This window comes from Eulemur rufifrons, chromosome 30 (assembly GCF_041146395.1).
Source record: "Eulemur rufifrons isolate Redbay chromosome 30, OSU_ERuf_1, whole genome shotgun sequence".
NCBI classification, from domain to species: Eukaryota; Metazoa; Chordata; class Mammalia; order Primates; family Lemuridae; genus Eulemur; species Eulemur rufifrons.
The window spans coordinates 137,276,011-137,293,729 of NC_091012.1; the positions used below are offsets into that span (position 1 = coordinate 137,276,011).

Genomic DNA, 17,719 nt, shown 5'->3' on the forward strand with positions numbered 1-17,719 from the left:
ATACAGTATAACAACTATTTATATTGTATTAGGTATTATAAGTAACCTAGAGATGATTTAAAGCATATGAGAGGATGTTCGTAGGTTACATGCAAATACTACATCATTTCGTATCAGGGGCTTGAGAACCCTCAGATATTAGTATCCGAGGGGTGTTCTGGAACCAATCCCCCGAGGACACAGAGGGACGACGATAATACACTTATTTAAATATAATGCGGTGTATGTGTATGTATTGTATATTAACATAATATTATATATGAACTGCATATACAATAAATATATAACATATGTAATAAATAAGTATATTTAAAACATTTTAAAATAAAAGACAGGTGAGCAGGTAGGCGGGTGGCCCCCAGGCTTCTTACCTGCATCAGGTCCCGCCTCTCCTTCTCGCCTGTACAAATGGCTTTCTTAATGGTCCGGAGCTCAGTCATGATAGCCTGGGCCTCATCCAGTTTGTAGGTGGTGTGAGCACTTGACATCTTCCGATCGATCCTGGTTCAAACAGAAAAATAAGTCATTCCACATGCCATCATGCAATCATAACATTCCATTAAACAACAACAACAAGACCCAAAAGCTTCACAAAAAGGTGAGAAACAGCTAAAAGCAATGTTCTGGCAAAGAAAAATAAAGATCCCATGAAACTTTCCTTCCTTGTAGTAAATATGACTCCTCCTGCGCCAGGAGCATCCCAAGCAGGTGAAGACTGTTTGAATCGGGATGCCCACGTCCCCTAGTGCCCCTTAGGAAATGAGATTGCGGCCTTGAGTAATTTCCTAAGATTATAAACTCCCCTCTCTGAAAGGAGGACCATGTCTCATTTATCCCCAGCATCCAGCTTTGTGGTCAAAATGTTGATTAAATAAAAATAAGAATGAGATTTGTGTGCAAGGAAAATATATGGGAAACAGCAGTAAGCAGTGAGCTTCCAATAATGGTGCCTTGTGCAGAAGTTGGAAACTCCTTTGTCTCATCTCCACCCTGTCTGTCTGTCTGTCTGTCTGTCTCTCTCTCTCTCCCCCCTCCCCCCCCACTCCTACCTTCCCTCCCTCCCTCCCACCAACCCCTGTGTGCACCAGGCCTGGCTCTGGGTGGTGGAAGCAGAACACAGAATAAGACAAGACTTGGCTCTGCCTTCAAAGAGCAGGCAGCCTCCGGAGCATGTCCTTTGTCACGTCTTCCATACCTACGTCTTGAGCCTTGGGAGCCCTCAGGGATAAGGAACTTGGGAAACTTTGGTCCAGTAATGGAATGAATTCTTTCTCTGGAAAGCAACTGGCTTGCTTTTCCAGTTCCAGGTCCACCAGGACACAGGGTCTGGTTCTAATATTTCCCCCTATGTTATCCTGAATATCTGCAGCGTTAACAGTCAGCCCAAACTCCCTTGTTTTTCACTCACAGAAACCTCTGGTGTGCTGCTGAGTGTGAGTGGCACCCAGCTCTGCCATTCACTGGCTGTGGGACCCTGGGCGAGTCACTTCACCTCTTTCTACCTGCTTCCTCATATCTCAAATGCGGACACTGAAAATACTTTTCCCATGACATAGGTGTGAGATTTAATGAGAAAATTCAAGGATGGGACTCACTCAGCAGGAGGCCTGGCATGCAGTGTTTGTGGTGCTTATTATTATCATCAGGATAGTGTGGAATCTACTTACTCAGGGGAGAAAAAGTAAATAATTTGCCAACTCCAGTACTTTATCATCATTAACAAATTCCTTGCCAAATATGTCATAACTCACAGCAAAACTCAGCACCAGAGTTGACCTGAGCTGTCAGCATCCTTGGAATAGGAGAAGGGCACATGAAACAAGCCAGAAAACATTCCCTGTCTTCGGAATAGGGCTATCAGGCTCAGCAGTATTGCTGGAATTGCCATCAGCTACCAATAAAATATTTATGAAGACTGGTCCTGAGTCCTGTCCTGTGGAGAGCAGATGGGGGCACACCGTGGGAGCCCACGCATTGAATGTGACACCCCTAAATCCCAGTGTGGCCTGACCTCGTAGGTACTTCCATAATTGCTAGGTTACAGACTTGCAGGTTTCTCAGATACACACTGCCTACTCTGTTCCTACAAAGCAGAATTATTTCTTTATACATTTTTATGAAAAGGTACATGTATGTCAGGCAGATGTGGAGGGTGGGGGGAGAGGATGGGCGTATAACTACATGTGTGAGATGCGCACTGTCTGAAGAATGGATACGCTTGAAGCTCTGACTCGGGGGGGGGGGCGGGGCATGGGCAATATACATAACCTAAACTTTTGTACCCCCATAATAAGTTGAAATAAAAATTAAAAAAAATAATATAAAAAAAGTACATGTATTTTTAAATACAGAATATTACAAGCAGAAAGTTAAAATGAGTGAGCATGAACTCATGTCTGGCTGTGGGCATGTCTTTTTCTTTTTTCTCTGCTCTTATTAAGTCCCTTCCTTCACAAGCACTCACGTGATGGCGGTGGTCGGCTTTAACTCTATCACCTGACGGCCCTCACGAGATTCACCAAGAAAATATAAAAAGTTCCTAGCACAGTGCCAGCTAGCCACTTGGTGGCTACTAAAACATGGGAGCCAATAGCAAGGATGGCAGCAGTAGGCCATAAGCCCCTTCTACATATTCAAAACTCTTTTGTCTGTCATTCAAAACCAGCCCCACTTCCACCAAAAGGGCTTTCTCCCTCACTGCAAGTATCTATATAAGTCAAGACCTATGTAAGTCAAGTGCCACAGTCACCAATGGTCTATCTTACACTTTCTCACCGTCACGGCTTCACAGCAAAAATCAGTGTAATTCACTGAAATGTTGCACAGCGGGTGCTTGCTGTGTGGCTAAATGGTGTGATGGAAAGGGAATGGAACCAGAAGTCTGGGGACAGAACAGGGCTCCCAAACCCAGCTGATCACCAGAACAAATACAGACTCCTGGATCCCTGCTGAAGGCGGACCTCTATAGGTGGAACTAAGAGGTTTGTTGATCCCTCAACCAGGTCCCAGAACCACCAAGTTGAAGGAGCCTCTTCTCACACTAATTATTATGCACTAAAGGACATCATATACTAGCTATAATTAAACTGAACTCCATGGTCTCAACATACTTGTAAACACCGAGAAAATTAACAGAAGAAAGAATTGTATGACAGAGAACCATTTGGGCATGAAATCACTCAAGGAAAAAGCAACACCAGAAACAGAGATGAAATTCTTCCACTCCATGTCCAGCTCAGGCTAGGGGTGAGGTCTCTTGTAGTGATCTCAGAAACACCAAGATACATGATGTAAGAAAACATAAAACAGAAGGAAAGCCCATGTGCTTTTCCCCTTTTAAATGCTGCACGGAGAACCAAGAATCTCTAACACAAGCAGAAATAAAAGGCCATACATCTCAAAGCACTCACTCTGCCAACAAGGTCGCTAAACTTTTCTTGTAGACAAAATCTACACATGCTGATGTAATAATGTCTCCTTGTATTCATCTTCTGATAAAAGGCTTTTCAATGTCATAAACCACAATCCACCTAGCCGATGAAATCCATAGAAAAGGGTTACAGCAATTTCAGACAAAATCCCTGCAGCCAGAAAAGCCTCATTGCTCTCTGATAGTCACGACAAGTGCCTGTGCTAACCGGGCCCACAGGCTCCTCCACAATGAAAAATACAGCAAGTCAGTCATCATCTGACACTGATCCCAATATAGAGAAATGAAACTCTACTACACTAAACACAGCTATTTTTCATGCACCCGGAAATCAACACTAATATCCACAGAAATATAGACACTTGCCCATTGTTAAAGACTGCAATGTGAGAGGCTAACCATGTCCATGGCAGTTTTATACTTAAATGTTGTGATTTCCTTATGGCTTGTGGCAGCTATAAAGCCTAAGTGGGGCCATCAGTAAACCCAGGAATTGAGCCAGCAGCCTCTCAAGGTTCCAAGTTCTATGACGGGAATACCTGTCACCCCAAGGAAAACAGGTCCCAGTTCCCATCAGGGAGAGGACCATCAGTACCCATAATTCACTCCACCAGGGGACACTGCAAAGTGCTGCAGAAGGAAAATGTGGCTTCGAGGCCAGGGACCTGGGCTCTGGCCTTAGCATTCCCAAAGTGTCTCTGAGATCTTGAAGAAGAATGCAGAAGATTGGACTAGAGCAGCTGTGTTGACCCTGTTCCACGGGCACCCTGGGGTGGCCAGCCTGAGTAGCTGTGGGAGGAGCCCCTCACCCCTGCTTCAGCAGCCGCTCTCTGTGCTCTGTCTCAGGTATTACGGTTCCACATAAGGGGTTGTGTGCAGGGAAGGAAAGAGATAAAGACTCCACTGTTACAAAGTATGAAAACTATCAGATAACAGGATCTCAAGGCTAGGAATCTCTGAAATATTATTATTTTTAAATAGTTATATATTATAATATATAATATGTAAGTATGAATATATAAAATATATGTTAATATTTTATAGTATATATTATTTGATTATATAATTATATTATATAAATATTATCTAAAAACACTTCAGTATATCAAGCATCTATTAGGGGACAGGGTATTGCTGCATGCTTTATACTTGTCACCTCATTTAACTCTCTCAGTGGCCTTATGAGATGAGCACAATCTTTTCAGATTTATCATGAAGAAGTTGAGGCTCAGAGTGATTAACTAAGTGGCCTAGATGAAAAGCAAATATCTGGCAGAGGCGGGATTCAAACCCACATGCTCTGACTCCAAAGCCTGCACAGGGTCATGAGGTGTGGTGGTGCCCCTTCCTGCTGAGCATGACATCCGTCACCCCTCTCAGAGTGGTCATGGTGGGTCTGGATGTTTTTACAGGGGCAAGCTACGTTTCAGAGAATTCAAACCACCTCCATTTTTCAATTGTAATCAATTTCCATCTAACAAAAACTTCAAAGGACAGGAAACCTCTTCTTTTATTTCTGCAAAATTCATGTATTTAAGAGCTCTCTCTCTTTTTAAAAATACCCCATAGAATTTTGGTCAAATTTAGATGATGTGCTCAATGATTTGGTATTTTCTAAAATATCAATGTATTCCAGTTTGTTTAAAAAAATCACAATATCTGTGGCTGCCAAAGAACTATCTTATTCTGTTTTTAAGCTTAAGAGTGCAGGCCTTTTTTTGTTGTTGTTGTTGTTGTTGTTAAGACAAGAGGCCCATTTGCTGTTCTGTGGTGAACGTACCTTGCTCTTACTCTATAAACCTATATCTTGCTCTTGCTCTGTAATCTTATCTTTCTCTCCTCAATAAACCTTGTTTCGTGCTTAAAAAAAAAGAGTGTAAGGCAGTGGTTTTACCATACATCAGAAATAAAATGATAGAAAAGTGGTGACTGCTCAAAGAGAATGAACAAGGATATAAAGTTATTATTCAGTGTGGAAAAAAAATTCAGTGTGCAGACTCCCAGTCTTCACTTTGCCACCCTCTACATTTTGCACACAACTTCAAGAAGGTTAAGTGACTTGTTCAAGGTCACACAGCCAGTTAAGAGGTACAGTGAGGTTCACAGCCAAGGGCCCCAACACCAGTACTTGTCCTCTTAATCGCTAGGTTAACAATACACTCAAAGTCAAGGCCTCCAACAGCCCACTGTGTCAAACCCGAAGGCCACTCACAGCCAGTCGAAGGCCATCCCAAAGTAACCTGGTGCTCTTTATGGTTTGCTTTTGAAAGAAACAGGTTGGAGAGAAAAGGAGAAAATATAGCTTCAGATGAGGAACCTAGTACCACTGAAAGGGCATTTTTGAGATGTTTACCATCAACCTCTACCTCTCGCTGCCCTAAAAAAGTTTCCATATTTGTTGTTCAATTTAAGATGTTAAGAGAAGTGCACTGGTAAAAATAAGAGTAAAATCACACAACTTCTTAACCCCACATCTTGAAGAAAAGAGCTGCCAGGCCTCTAAAGATATTCCATGTTAATATCACAGATTACGGCCCAAAAGAACGTAAAGTTTTATTACAAATTCTACCTTTTATATCAGCAGCTCTGGCAGAGGGCCTTGAGTGAAGCTCAGAAAGCTTCTGGTGGCTTTCTATCAACAGCAGGTCCTGTGTAGAACACCGAACCTGCCCCACGACCAAGAACAATGTTCCTTTTGTTTCCACCCCCATTTCTGTATGTTTTACTATTATCTGAGTATTGCCAGGGTTTATGCATGGGCTGTACCTTATGCGATATGTTAATGGGAGATGGTTAATCTAAGCCTGTACTGACTGTGAACGATCCCATTCTCTTTTGAAACTACTAAATCCCCTCAGCCAGAAAATGCTGATTCTATTAATAATATCTAGTAATGCCTTGTTCTGTCACTGAATGCTTAGAAGTGCGTAGCTGCTCTTATTGAAGGATATAAACAGGTTTAAGTTCACTCACACCGCCCCAATAGGGAAGCTAAGCACACATTAAAAGGCTTCAGACAAAGAAGTTCACCCAGTGGCTGAGAATGTAGCTGGTGGAAGCTGGTAATTGGAACATTTGGTGAACACTCCTTTCTGTGATTTGCATAGCAGTAACAAGTAACAGGATTCCTTATAAAACCGAGGCCAAAACACAATAAAACACAAAACATAGAAGAGAGGCAATGCTGGAGGACAGTTAAGAAGGTGACTGGGCCAAGGTAGAGAGACCTCCCTGAGTTCCTCACAGCCCAGGCAAAGCTTCTGGCCCAGGAAAGATCTGCCCTCACTCAGAATGGCCCAGTGCCCAAGAATGAAGTGACCCAGTGACAGCTACCACTGGGCACAGGAGCAGCAAAACCAGCCACTCCAGCACAGCACCCAGGCAGCCTCCATTCATTCTGCCTCATGCTGGGAACCATCAGGGGCCTCGGGATCAAGGTGGGAACGAGGCAAAGTCCTTGTCCTCATGAGTCAGGGAGATAGACAATAGAAAGCACTGTTAGGTCAGGCTGTGATCAGTGTTTGAAAGAAAATGGAGCCAAGTTTGGGGCTGGAGTGTGACAGAGAGAGCACCCTTTCAGATAGGATGGTTAAACAAGAGTCTCAGTGAGAGTCACTAGTCAGAGACCTACGCGGAGGAGGGAACAGGCGCACAAGAACTGGGGGGCAAGTGCTCCATGCAGAGGGAGCTGCAAGTACCAAGCTAAAGGCAGAGTGCCCACAGCATGCTGGGCGGTCAGCAGGGTGGCTGGCCTAAGTGAAGAAGGGTGAAACCAGGGGGAGGTGAGGCTGGGTCAGGGGGCCACCTCATCTAGAGTCTGGCTTGTGTTCTGAGAGAGAAAGCCACAGGATGGTCACAAGCAGAGGAAACATCTTAAAAGAATCCCTGTGGCTACTGCGTGAGAATGGTGAGTCATAACAGCGCTTGGCCCAGAGTGGTCACGGTGGAAGCTGTGAGAAGGATCAGGTGCCGGGTGTGGAAACATCACACCATGAATCGATGGATGTACTAACAAGGCAGTCAGAGCAGTGTTTCCCCAAAGCACCATCTGCCATTGAGCCAGTGCTCAGGGACGTGACAGGTGTCATGGCAGGAAAGGGCCTTAATGTCCCATAACCATGGGAAACTCGAGGCGAGGCAACGTTAAATGAGCTTCCTAGGGAAGGACAACTCAGAATCTAACACGAGGAATATTCTAGATCTCCAGGAGGGAACTAGTGAGGTGAATCTGTCCACATCTATTGGTGTGCTCAGCCTGATCTCATGGATCACCCATTTTAGAAACCCTGTATACATCCTGGTTCTGAGTCCTTCCCTTTGCCTCAGGACACTAGTGATAAGTTACATTAAGGTAGCTTTTCAAAACCACCTTCAGAAACTTCAGGGCAACAGAGTCCAGCAGATCTTTCACTGGGTAGGCTCAATTTTTCTGAAAACTTTAATTACTCATGGTAAAAGGAGCTCCTATTTTCTGAAGACTTTTATAAAGGGCCTCAAGAGGAATGCAAATTAAAATTACACTGAGATACTCTCTCTTACCTATGAGACTGGCAAAAATGTAAAAGCTTATCGACACATTCTGTTGGCAAAGCTATGGGAAAAGCAAAAACTCATATGTTAGCGGCAAGAATGCAAAATGATGTAATCCCTAGAGGGGGGAATTTGGACATATCCAATATAGGTTGAGCATCCTTAATCCAAAAATCCAAAATCCAAAGTAATTGAAAGTCTGAAACTTTTTGAGTGCTGACATGATGCTGAAAGTTAATGTTCACTGAAACATTTTGGATTTCAGACTTTTGGATTAGGGATATTGACCAGTACTTAGTATAGTGCAAATATTTCAAAATCTGAAAAAATCTAAAATCCGAAATGCTTTGGTCCCAAGCATTTTGCATAAGGTTGACTATTCCTGAATAGTCAACCTGTAATTACCACAAATGCATTCACTCCTTCACCCGGCAAGCCCATTTTGAGGAACTTATCCTGAAAGATACACATGAACAACATTAGGTGAAAAGCTGTTGGGAAATATGATAAATGGAAGCATCAGGCCAACAAGGCCAGAACCCATCAATAATCTTCACACCACGAAGAGACAACCAGAGAGTATGAGCTTCCTGACAGAAATAACACCAGCACTACTTCCTATAAAACATTTTTATGGAAAAAAAAGAAAAGAAAAATAAATCGAACTTGAATCAGATCAAACCTCTCAAATTAATTATATCCATATGCATAAATAACAGAAGACAGAGGAATATGTTCAATTCACCATGTGAATTCAAGCAGCAAAACCTAGTATCAGGGAAATTCTATAGGACAAGCAAATTAGTTTCTTCAACAAATAAGTTGTCATTAAAAAAAAGGAGGAAAGCAGAGATTAAAAGACTTAAAAGACACATCACTCAAATGCACTGTGTAGGCCTAATCTGAATCTGGACCCAAACAACCAGAGAAATGGGAATGTTCACAGGAAATAGGATGCCTATTAGTGGGGTGTGGCCATTATAGCTATGTTTTCAAAAGGAGCCCGTAACTTTAGGAGAGATATTTACAGATTAAATGTGATTCTGGGATTTGCTTCAATTAAGGCAGTGAAAGCTCAGCAGATCGGACAGGGTCACAAACGAACCAAGACTGGCCACTGTGTGGGTAAAATGGGGTGAAGGGTACCCGAGGGTTTCATTATACTATTCTACTTTTGTTTATGTTTGACATTTGCCATCATTAAAAGTCGATATGTATACTTTATATATGTATAGGTATATCATACACATACACACACACAAGCACATGCTCCATCATTAACTCAGAGAATGCATCCATGGCCAGCTCCCCTCTGTGACAATTAACAACGTATATAGATTTAAAATAAAACACAAAAGTTTCTTTTTTCCTCACTTGGATCCAAGCATAATGATGGATTTCCTTGCTACCCAGGAAATTCACCAAGGTAAACAAGTCAAGTTTAAAATGTTATAAGCAGCCAAACTCCTGGTGAGGTGCTCTGGAAAAAAATACACTGGATATTCTGGGAAGTAAGAACAGCAGAAAATCTTCTGGAGGAAAATCTAGGGCCACTACCTTAAATTGATGTTGGTAATAAAATCAGAGAAGCATCATGTTTATGTGCAACAGCTCTAATGCTGTCTGTACTTATAGTCAGGATTTAACAGTAGAAGTGGGATCATCACATTTTCAATGCTTAAAAAAGTGTTCGGAATTTCTCAATGACATAAATTTGCATGATTTGATCCAAACATAAAAGCCCAATTTTCAATACCAAAAAAAATAATTCTGTTTTCGTCTTATAGCCTGTGGAACTCAGAGAAAGGCTACTAGATTTTTTTTCATTTACAAAGAATTTTAAGGGTGGTAGAAGTGCCCATGTTTCTCTTCTTCCAGTGAGGCTGTGTCAGAATAAAGTAAACATGAGCAGTGACAACACAGCATCAAACAGAGTGGAGGCAACATACCTATGGGTACCTGGAAGGCTACTGCCGGGGATAGGCCCCTCAGGAACAAGGCCAAGTGCAGGGCCTTCCTGTACGCCACTCCTCAGCCTCCCCAGGGAGGGCGGGCATCCTCAGGAGCTCTGGCAGGCACCAGAAACCTCCTCTTGGCAAGGGGCAAGTTTACAATCACTGCTCCCATGCATGGGATCTTGATAACGAAAGCAGAAAGAAAATATAAATGGCACTGGCCCTTCTGCCTTCCAGGAGCACAACTCATACTCCATTTGACTACAGGTGTAAAGTTAGAACTCTTCCTGTACTGCCTCCTGCTTCTCTGTCTAACACACCTGGAGAAACAAAGGCCGCCTTTTCCTATTCTTCAAACTAGTGCAACTACAGAAGATGAATTTACTTCCTAGGAATGCCAAGGAAAAGGGGGGTTTCTCAGTCACTAACACATTTTCTTTTCTAGATTATTCAGTCTTGGGCTAACATTGCAATATAACCTTTGTCTTCAAATAAGGAAACGGAGTTCACAAGAATGATGGAGCTCAGGTGAAGGAACAGGCACTGGGCCCGCAATCCCGCCACAGAAGCCACAGCCAGCAGGGAAAAGTGCCAGGCTTGGCTCCCCTCTGATACTCAGGGGTCCCAAGCAAACCTGGGGTTCCTGAACCCCAGTCACCTCCCTCAGAGCTTCTCCAAGTGAGAATTAAATTAACTGCAACCTCCAGCACACACAATGCCTAGCATTAAAACTACACATTATCCACAGACACTGTAGAGTAATGAGAGACAGCTATGGTGTGGCCCAATGACAGTAGGAAATCAACCTCAAATTTAACTAGGCAGTTCTGGTCACTTTTATTACCTGTCAAATCAAGTGATTTGCTTGTGCTTGTTCCTTGTTTAAGTCACCCAGTCTATGGTATTTGTTATAGCAGCCTAAGCTGACTAGGAGAATCACCATTTACAGATGAGAAAAGTAGGCACAGAGATTATGAAGTCCATGCCCAAGTTCAGCAAGTGAAGCCAGTGAACCAAGAGAGGGTGACCTGGGCAACAAGCAGACAATACTCTTTATTAGGAGAATGAATTCTGTCAGACCAGCACTATTGCCATTTGTAAAATAGCTTTAGTTCGTTAAAATTGCTGATTAAATATAGCTCACTAATTATAAAAAATTCATCTCTAAAGTCTTAGTGGGGCTAAAGTTCTAATTGTAAAGATGAGAACAGGAGAAAGACCTACAGACCGGACTGTCCAAAAGAACTTTCTGTGATGACAGAAATCTCTCACCTGTGCTGTCAGTAGCCTCAACTGTAAGTTCTCAACTAGGGGCAAGTATGTCCTCTATGGCTGCGGTCCCCAACCCCCGGGCTGTGGACCAGTACTGTTCTGTGGCCTGTTAGGAACCAGGCCACACAGCAGGAGCAGTGGGGAGCGAGCAAAGCTTCATCTGTATTTACAGCTGCTCCCCGATCCCTGAGCTCCACCTTCTGTCACATCAGTGGTGGCATTAGATTCTCATAGGAGCAGGAACCCTACTGTAAACTGCACATGCGAGAGATCTAGGTCGTGGCTCCTTATGAGAATCCAATGCCTGGTGATCTGAGGTGGAGCTGAGGTGGTAATGCCGGCACTGGGGAGCGGCTGCAGATATAGATTACCATTAGCAGAGAGGTTTGACTGCACAGAGACCATAATAAATCAATTGCTTGCAGACTCTCATCAAAATCCTACCAGAGAGTGGCCAGTGACAATGTAATAATAATAGAAATAAAGTGTACAATAAATGTAATGGGCTTGAATCATCCCAAAACCATCCCTCCCTCCCCCCTGCCTGTGGAAAAATTGTCTTCCATGAAACTGGCTCCTGGTGCCAATAAGGTTGGGGACTGCTGCCCTAGGGGACACTTGGCAACGTGTGGAAGCATTTTTGGTTGTTATAATGGGGGTGGGGGTGCTACTGGCATCTAGCGGGTAAAGACCATGGATGCCGCTCAACATCCTACAGTGCACAGGACAGTCCCCCAAGACAAAGAATGAGCCAAATGTCACTAGTGCCAAGGTGGAGAAAATCTGCCCTGGCTACATGTGACTACTGAGCACTTCAGATGTCACTATTGAGACTAAATTTTTAATTTTCTTTTACATTAATTAATTTAAATTTAAATTTTAGAATAAAAAATTCAGGAGGATAAAACCAACAAAAAACTAAATTTAAATGTAAATAGACATAAATGTCTTGGACCATGCAGCTAGAGAAAATGTGCATAAATATAAAAATAAAGGTCTTGTTTCCCAACTGTTTCCATTTAAAGGAATAGAGTATCATCAAGGAAAAGAGAGATTCTGATGCTTAGGACTAGGAAACAGTGAGCATAAACAAAGGCATAGAAGCGAAGGTGATGAAGCTTTGAGACCGGTGTCCAGGTACCAGGCGGGTCAGGACAAGAGGAAATCACAGAAAAGTGCTCCCATCTGTAAGCACAGGCAACTCACTCTTGCAGGGTCTCCACCCCCTTTTCTTTGTACTGCAGTTCCTGCTTCATCTGGGTCAGCTCTCGCTTTAATCTGGAAAGCTAAAGACAAATCACATTTTTTTTCCAAAAACAAGCTGTGAAAAATTGTTTCTACAGTTGTCATTAGCTTTGTCATCTAAGTTTATAATTAGCTTGCAATTCAGTGGATCGTCTATTCTCTTCATGAATTTCCATTGACATACATAATCCCAGACTGCTGACAGGTTCCTACCCAAGTGGGGAACCAGTAACTATTCTCTTTTCCAAGATAATGATTTACACATTACAATTAGCAAACTTTGTAATATTTTCTTCATCCTTCCTTCTACTTACTACTCTGGATCCCACATAAGAAATTCTGTTTCTGAAAGCGTGGTCTCAGACTACTTGAAACTCAACCGGGCCTGGAGTGCTTATTTAAACAGATTCTGGGACCTGCTCCAGGCCTACGTCAAAACTCAGGGGGTAGGCCTGGAATCTCACACTTTAAACAAGCGCCCCAGGTGTTTTTCCTAGGTGTGCTAAAATTTGAGAACCACCGTACTAAAATGTACACCCTAGTTCAAGGAACGAAACACCAGGAGAAGAGGAGGCTTCATTGCCAGATGTTTGCTTTGTCGTAAACAAAAGTGTCCCCCTTCCCAGATAACCAAGATAAGGCTCTGAAGAGATGAAGCAAGGTAACCCATAAATAATTCAGGCATCACCAGGGAAGGAGCATTGACCTTCTGGTCAAACGCCATTGCAGGAGCAATCCCTCTAGGACTAGCAAACCAGGAGAGAAAGCAGCTCCAAGGCTGCATCCTGCTGACATGGGGAAGCAGCCCTGTGAGATCCAGCCCTGTGGTCACTAAACCCTTCCAAATGGTTGGTGAGCCCATCTCTATGAAACACGCACAGGGATACAAGCTACTTTTTGTTAGATGAGCTAAGGTTTTAAAATAAAACTTTTTCCTCCTATTGGAAAAAAAAGTAGAAAATAAAACAAAATGCAATAATAATAATCCATGAAATAAAAAATCTTACTAAAATATGAGCATCAGGGACATTGACTACCATGAAATGAACCATGATAAGTGATGTTACACAAAAAAGCACATGGCACAAAAAAGCACATGGCACTTCCAGTTGTGAAAACACTGGTTTTACTCACCCTATCCCGACGACTTGCTATTTCTGCTTTAATTTGGTGTGGGTCATACTTTGTATTTGTTGAATATCCAGAGAATGCTAAACACAAAGAAGATATTTTATTTTATAATGGATCCTTTAAAATAAATACATATGCATAAGGAACTTCTGATGCACTGTATTAAATAATTAATTCTAAGTCCCAGATTTACAAGTGGGCACTGGCTCCCAAAGAATTAACATTTCACATCCTCAAATCTTTTTGATGTTTGATTTTTGCATGAGGACTTTATTATATAATCCCATATAATAAAATATATGGCTGTAGATAAATCAAAACTTGGTTTAGTTCTACTACAAAACTACTAGGGTTAAACACCCTATATATACGCAGGTATGATTATAGTATAGAAAACTGTTCTTAACATGTGAGTAGTATATGCAATATGAACCCATTTTTATTTCCTTTTAAAATACAGACACAGAAGTCACTGGAAAAATAGAACCAAAAAGTTAACTGTGGTTATTCTCAGTGATTGTATTACAAATGATTTGATTTTTATTTTCTTCATATCTATATTCTCCAGATGAACAACTTTTGACACAAGAAAAAAAAAACATTAAATATTTGTAAAATAAAAAAGACAACTTTCCAGTATTGTGTCAGTACCTGGCAGGCTTGAGAAAAAGCTGTGCCCCCAAGTTGTTTGTCCCATGGAAACTGAAGTGGGGCACTCACATTTTCATTCTCACAGCTGGTTTTTGATAGATGTTTAGCTAGCTAAAAGACATCACATAGCTCAACGCTTTCTTAAACAGTGTAGTGCACATAGTTTAAACTCTTTTTATAGACACAGCATCATTTTCATGATTAGCCATTACCTAGGGGTGAATAAGACCCACAGAGCTGTTTACACACTAGGCACAGTCAGCCAATTTCTGTCCACACAGAGAGCTGCAAGCCTTTTCCAGTGTTCCAGCAGCTGGAGCAGCAAGTGGCTGTTCCTAATTTCTACCACCCCATCCACTTCTCTGCATTGCTTTTTCTTGATGTTTCTGTCTCCTTTCTTTAGGCTTCTGAAGCCATGGGCTTTTACACTACTGCAACTTGGCTTCCATTCTCTTCTGTACCTGGTGGAATGTTCCTTTGTCTTCATCTGTGAATCACCCCACACTGGTGTCATCTGCCTCCTGATTATTGCCATTAGCATCACCTGCACTGAAGACACATCTGCAGGGCCAGCATCCTTTCTTTTACTCCTTTGGTCTGGGTACCAAAGGCTGGCTGTCATTTGGATAACTTAGGAGCCAACAATTAGAAACTAATTCAAAATCATTTCCTGATTTTATATTGGAAAAAGATGGCTCAAAGCCATCAAGTAGCTTAAACAGCAAGATTATTTAAAACCTCAATTAAAACTGCATCCAAAATTAATTTGAGCAGTCAGATCTTCCATTTTAACAACAGTGTTATGGCAAATCTATTTCTGCCCCATTCAGTCGGAATTTTAAAACAACTGAATCTACTGGAAATAAATAACTAGAGGAGCTAAACGTTTGCCAACTTTATCTCAAATTTTCTTAGAATTGCGATCTCTCAAAGACATGGAGTAAAATATTTTTAAAACACAATTATTCCTTAGATAAGACTGCCTATTTCCAAATCCTACATCTTCCATCTTGCCTGACTCTGGTTTTATTTAACATCAGTAATGAAGGGAACGGGTGTGGTAGCTCACACCAGTAATCCCAGTACTCTGGGAGGCTGAGGTGGGAGGATCCCTTGAGGTCAGGAGATCGAGGCTGTGGTGAGCTATGTTTGCACCACTGCACTCCAGCCTGGGCAACATAGTGAGACCCAGTCTCTACAAAAAATAAGAAAAATTAGCCAGGCATGGTGGTATGTGCCTGTAGTCCCAGCTACTCAGGAGGCTGAGGCAGGAGGATCGCTTCAGCCCAGGAGTTCAAGGCTGTTGAGAGCTGTGTTTGTGCCACTGCACACCAGCCTGGGCAACAGAGTGAGACCCTGTCTCTAAAAAAATAAGTAAGTACATAAATAAATAAGATCAGTAATGAAAGTAACATCTCAAACAATGCCCTTAAGAAGCACAAATGATTTAAGAAAACCTCCACATTAAGTTCCTGGGACTGAAGTTTCCCAGACCTGAGCTTAAAGGCCTCCCACTTGGGATGGAGAGAATATGCCACTGAGGCTATGAGCCTAGGGCCTGCTGACTCCTGGCTCATAACACTATAACACGTGTGTCAACTTGTCAACTTGCAGTGGGAGGAAGACAATGCCAAGTTATCACCTGGGATCTTTCCCATTAGGGGTAGAAAGCAACCCTACCATCAAAATTCAACAAAGTTAACTGCAATGTTAAATAAACATCAGTAATAATGATCTGAAATCACCACCATCACAATTTTTCTGTCTATGCAATTTCATAGGAAAAATTAGTGAAAAGACTTGAAATATACACAGGAGGTATAGTGGATACTGTGGGGCTTCTATGTACACAGCAACCTTTCTCCCATTTCTCCTCCTTAACTAACAGAACCATGATGTTGTCGAGTAGCCACCTCTCCACCAAGAGACTTAGCGTGTACCCACTCCTAGAGGAGGAAGCTGATAAACCAATGACACCACCTAGCCACCAAATCCGCCTATGAGGGACCCTGCCCCACCTCTAGAGGCCTCTGTTATGTGATAATGAATTCCTTATTGTCTAAGCCTGTGGGATTTAGTTTTCTCTGTTACAGGTGAAATCATCCAAAATGATAGAATAGGTTTTACTTCTATTGATCCCATTCATGTTACCTTTGCTATGGTCTCTATGAAATTCCAGGACTGAGGCCAGGCACGCTGGTAATCCTAGCACTTTAGAAGGCTGAGGTGGGAGGATGGCTTGAGGCCAGGAGTTTGAGACCAGGCTGGGCAATATAGGAAGACCTCATCTCTAAAAAAATAGAAAAATTAGCCGGGCATGGTGGCATTCCTGTACTCTCAGCTACTTGGGAGGCTGAGGTGGGAGGATCACTTGAGTCCAGTTGTTTGAGGTTGCAGTGAACTATGATGATGCCACTGCACTCTAGCCTGGGTGACAGAGCAAGACTCTGTCTTGGAAAAAAAAAATTCCAAGACTGGGATGAGGGAAAAGCCCACTCAAGTACCTAAGATAATGAATACATTTTATCTGCAAATGCTAAGGAGAGTTGTGAACACTGGCATCACTTTTAATAATATAACTCAATTTATAAATAAAATTCTCAGTTCCTTCTATCTGCCAATAAGTCTAACAAAACCATTTACAAAGCCCTCCAGACCCCATTTTTAACAGCATGCACTTCATAACATTTAGAAAAAGAAATATCTTCCTCTATTAAGATAAGTCTCCAATTTCAAGGTTTATGATAAAGACCAGACTTTCAGCTCTGAAGCTTTCTTCTCTCTTGAAGAGTTGTGTGGGCAGAGCTATTAAATAGTTTAGAGTCTGCTTAGCATATAATACTGCTTCAGATGATATAATAACAAGGTTACACCTTAGCTGGGCCACAGCAATATAAATTATTATACCTTGCTATTATAGGGTACCTTTCACATTTATTTCATCTATTCTCATAAAATCTTTGTGAAGGTGAGATGACGCTTATGTTTTCTTGCCCATTTTATAAATTAAAAGACAGTATGTAGTGACTTGATTGACATTATGCCATCATTCATAGAGAGATTTGTGCCTAAAATTTGGGCTCCTGTAGGTCAGCTGCCCAAGATCCTTTAATCAGACTAGCTTTCCCCACATAAGAAGGAAAGATCCTCCAGCTCCCCAAGGCCCATCGCTCAACAAGTGAACTTGACCTATGTAATTAGCACTCAAAATGCTGCAAACCCCAGTACTTATTCTGGATTTCAATTTTATGGGTTATTGAAAAGGAGAAACATGCATCTGTGTGCCTGTCCCTATCTAGCTCATGCATAGGCTTCCTCTGAACTGTGGGAACCTAATGTCAACCCAGGGAGATGACATGCTTTAAAAGACCAGCAGTCCTACACAAAGACGTGCTGTGGGGCAGGTTGCTCCTTAGGTCTGGGTGTCTACCTCCAAGACACAGCGCTGTTGGGAGTTGCTCAAGGAAGCCAAGGAGGACTCTGGGAGAGGGGCCGGCAAGCCCCA

The 17,719-nt window shown here is 42.2% G+C and overlaps 1 protein-coding gene across 2 annotated transcripts in view; it reads right to left on the reverse strand.

Annotated features, from left to right (window-relative positions):
* WWC3 (WWC family member 3) overlaps positions 1-17,719 on the reverse strand; it is a 120,022-nt gene that overhangs the window by 50,670 nt on the left and 51,633 nt on the right. For both annotated transcript variants that reach the window (XM_069462849.1, XM_069462850.1), the window contains 3 exons: positions 13,567-13,643; positions 12,394-12,473; positions 372-501 (listed from right to left, as the gene is read on the reverse strand). In XM_069462849.1, the coding sequence (XP_069318950.1) occupies positions 372-501; positions 12,394-12,473; positions 13,567-13,643 (287 nt within the window). The remainder of the gene's footprint in view (positions 1-371; positions 502-12,393; positions 12,474-13,566; positions 13,644-17,719) is intronic.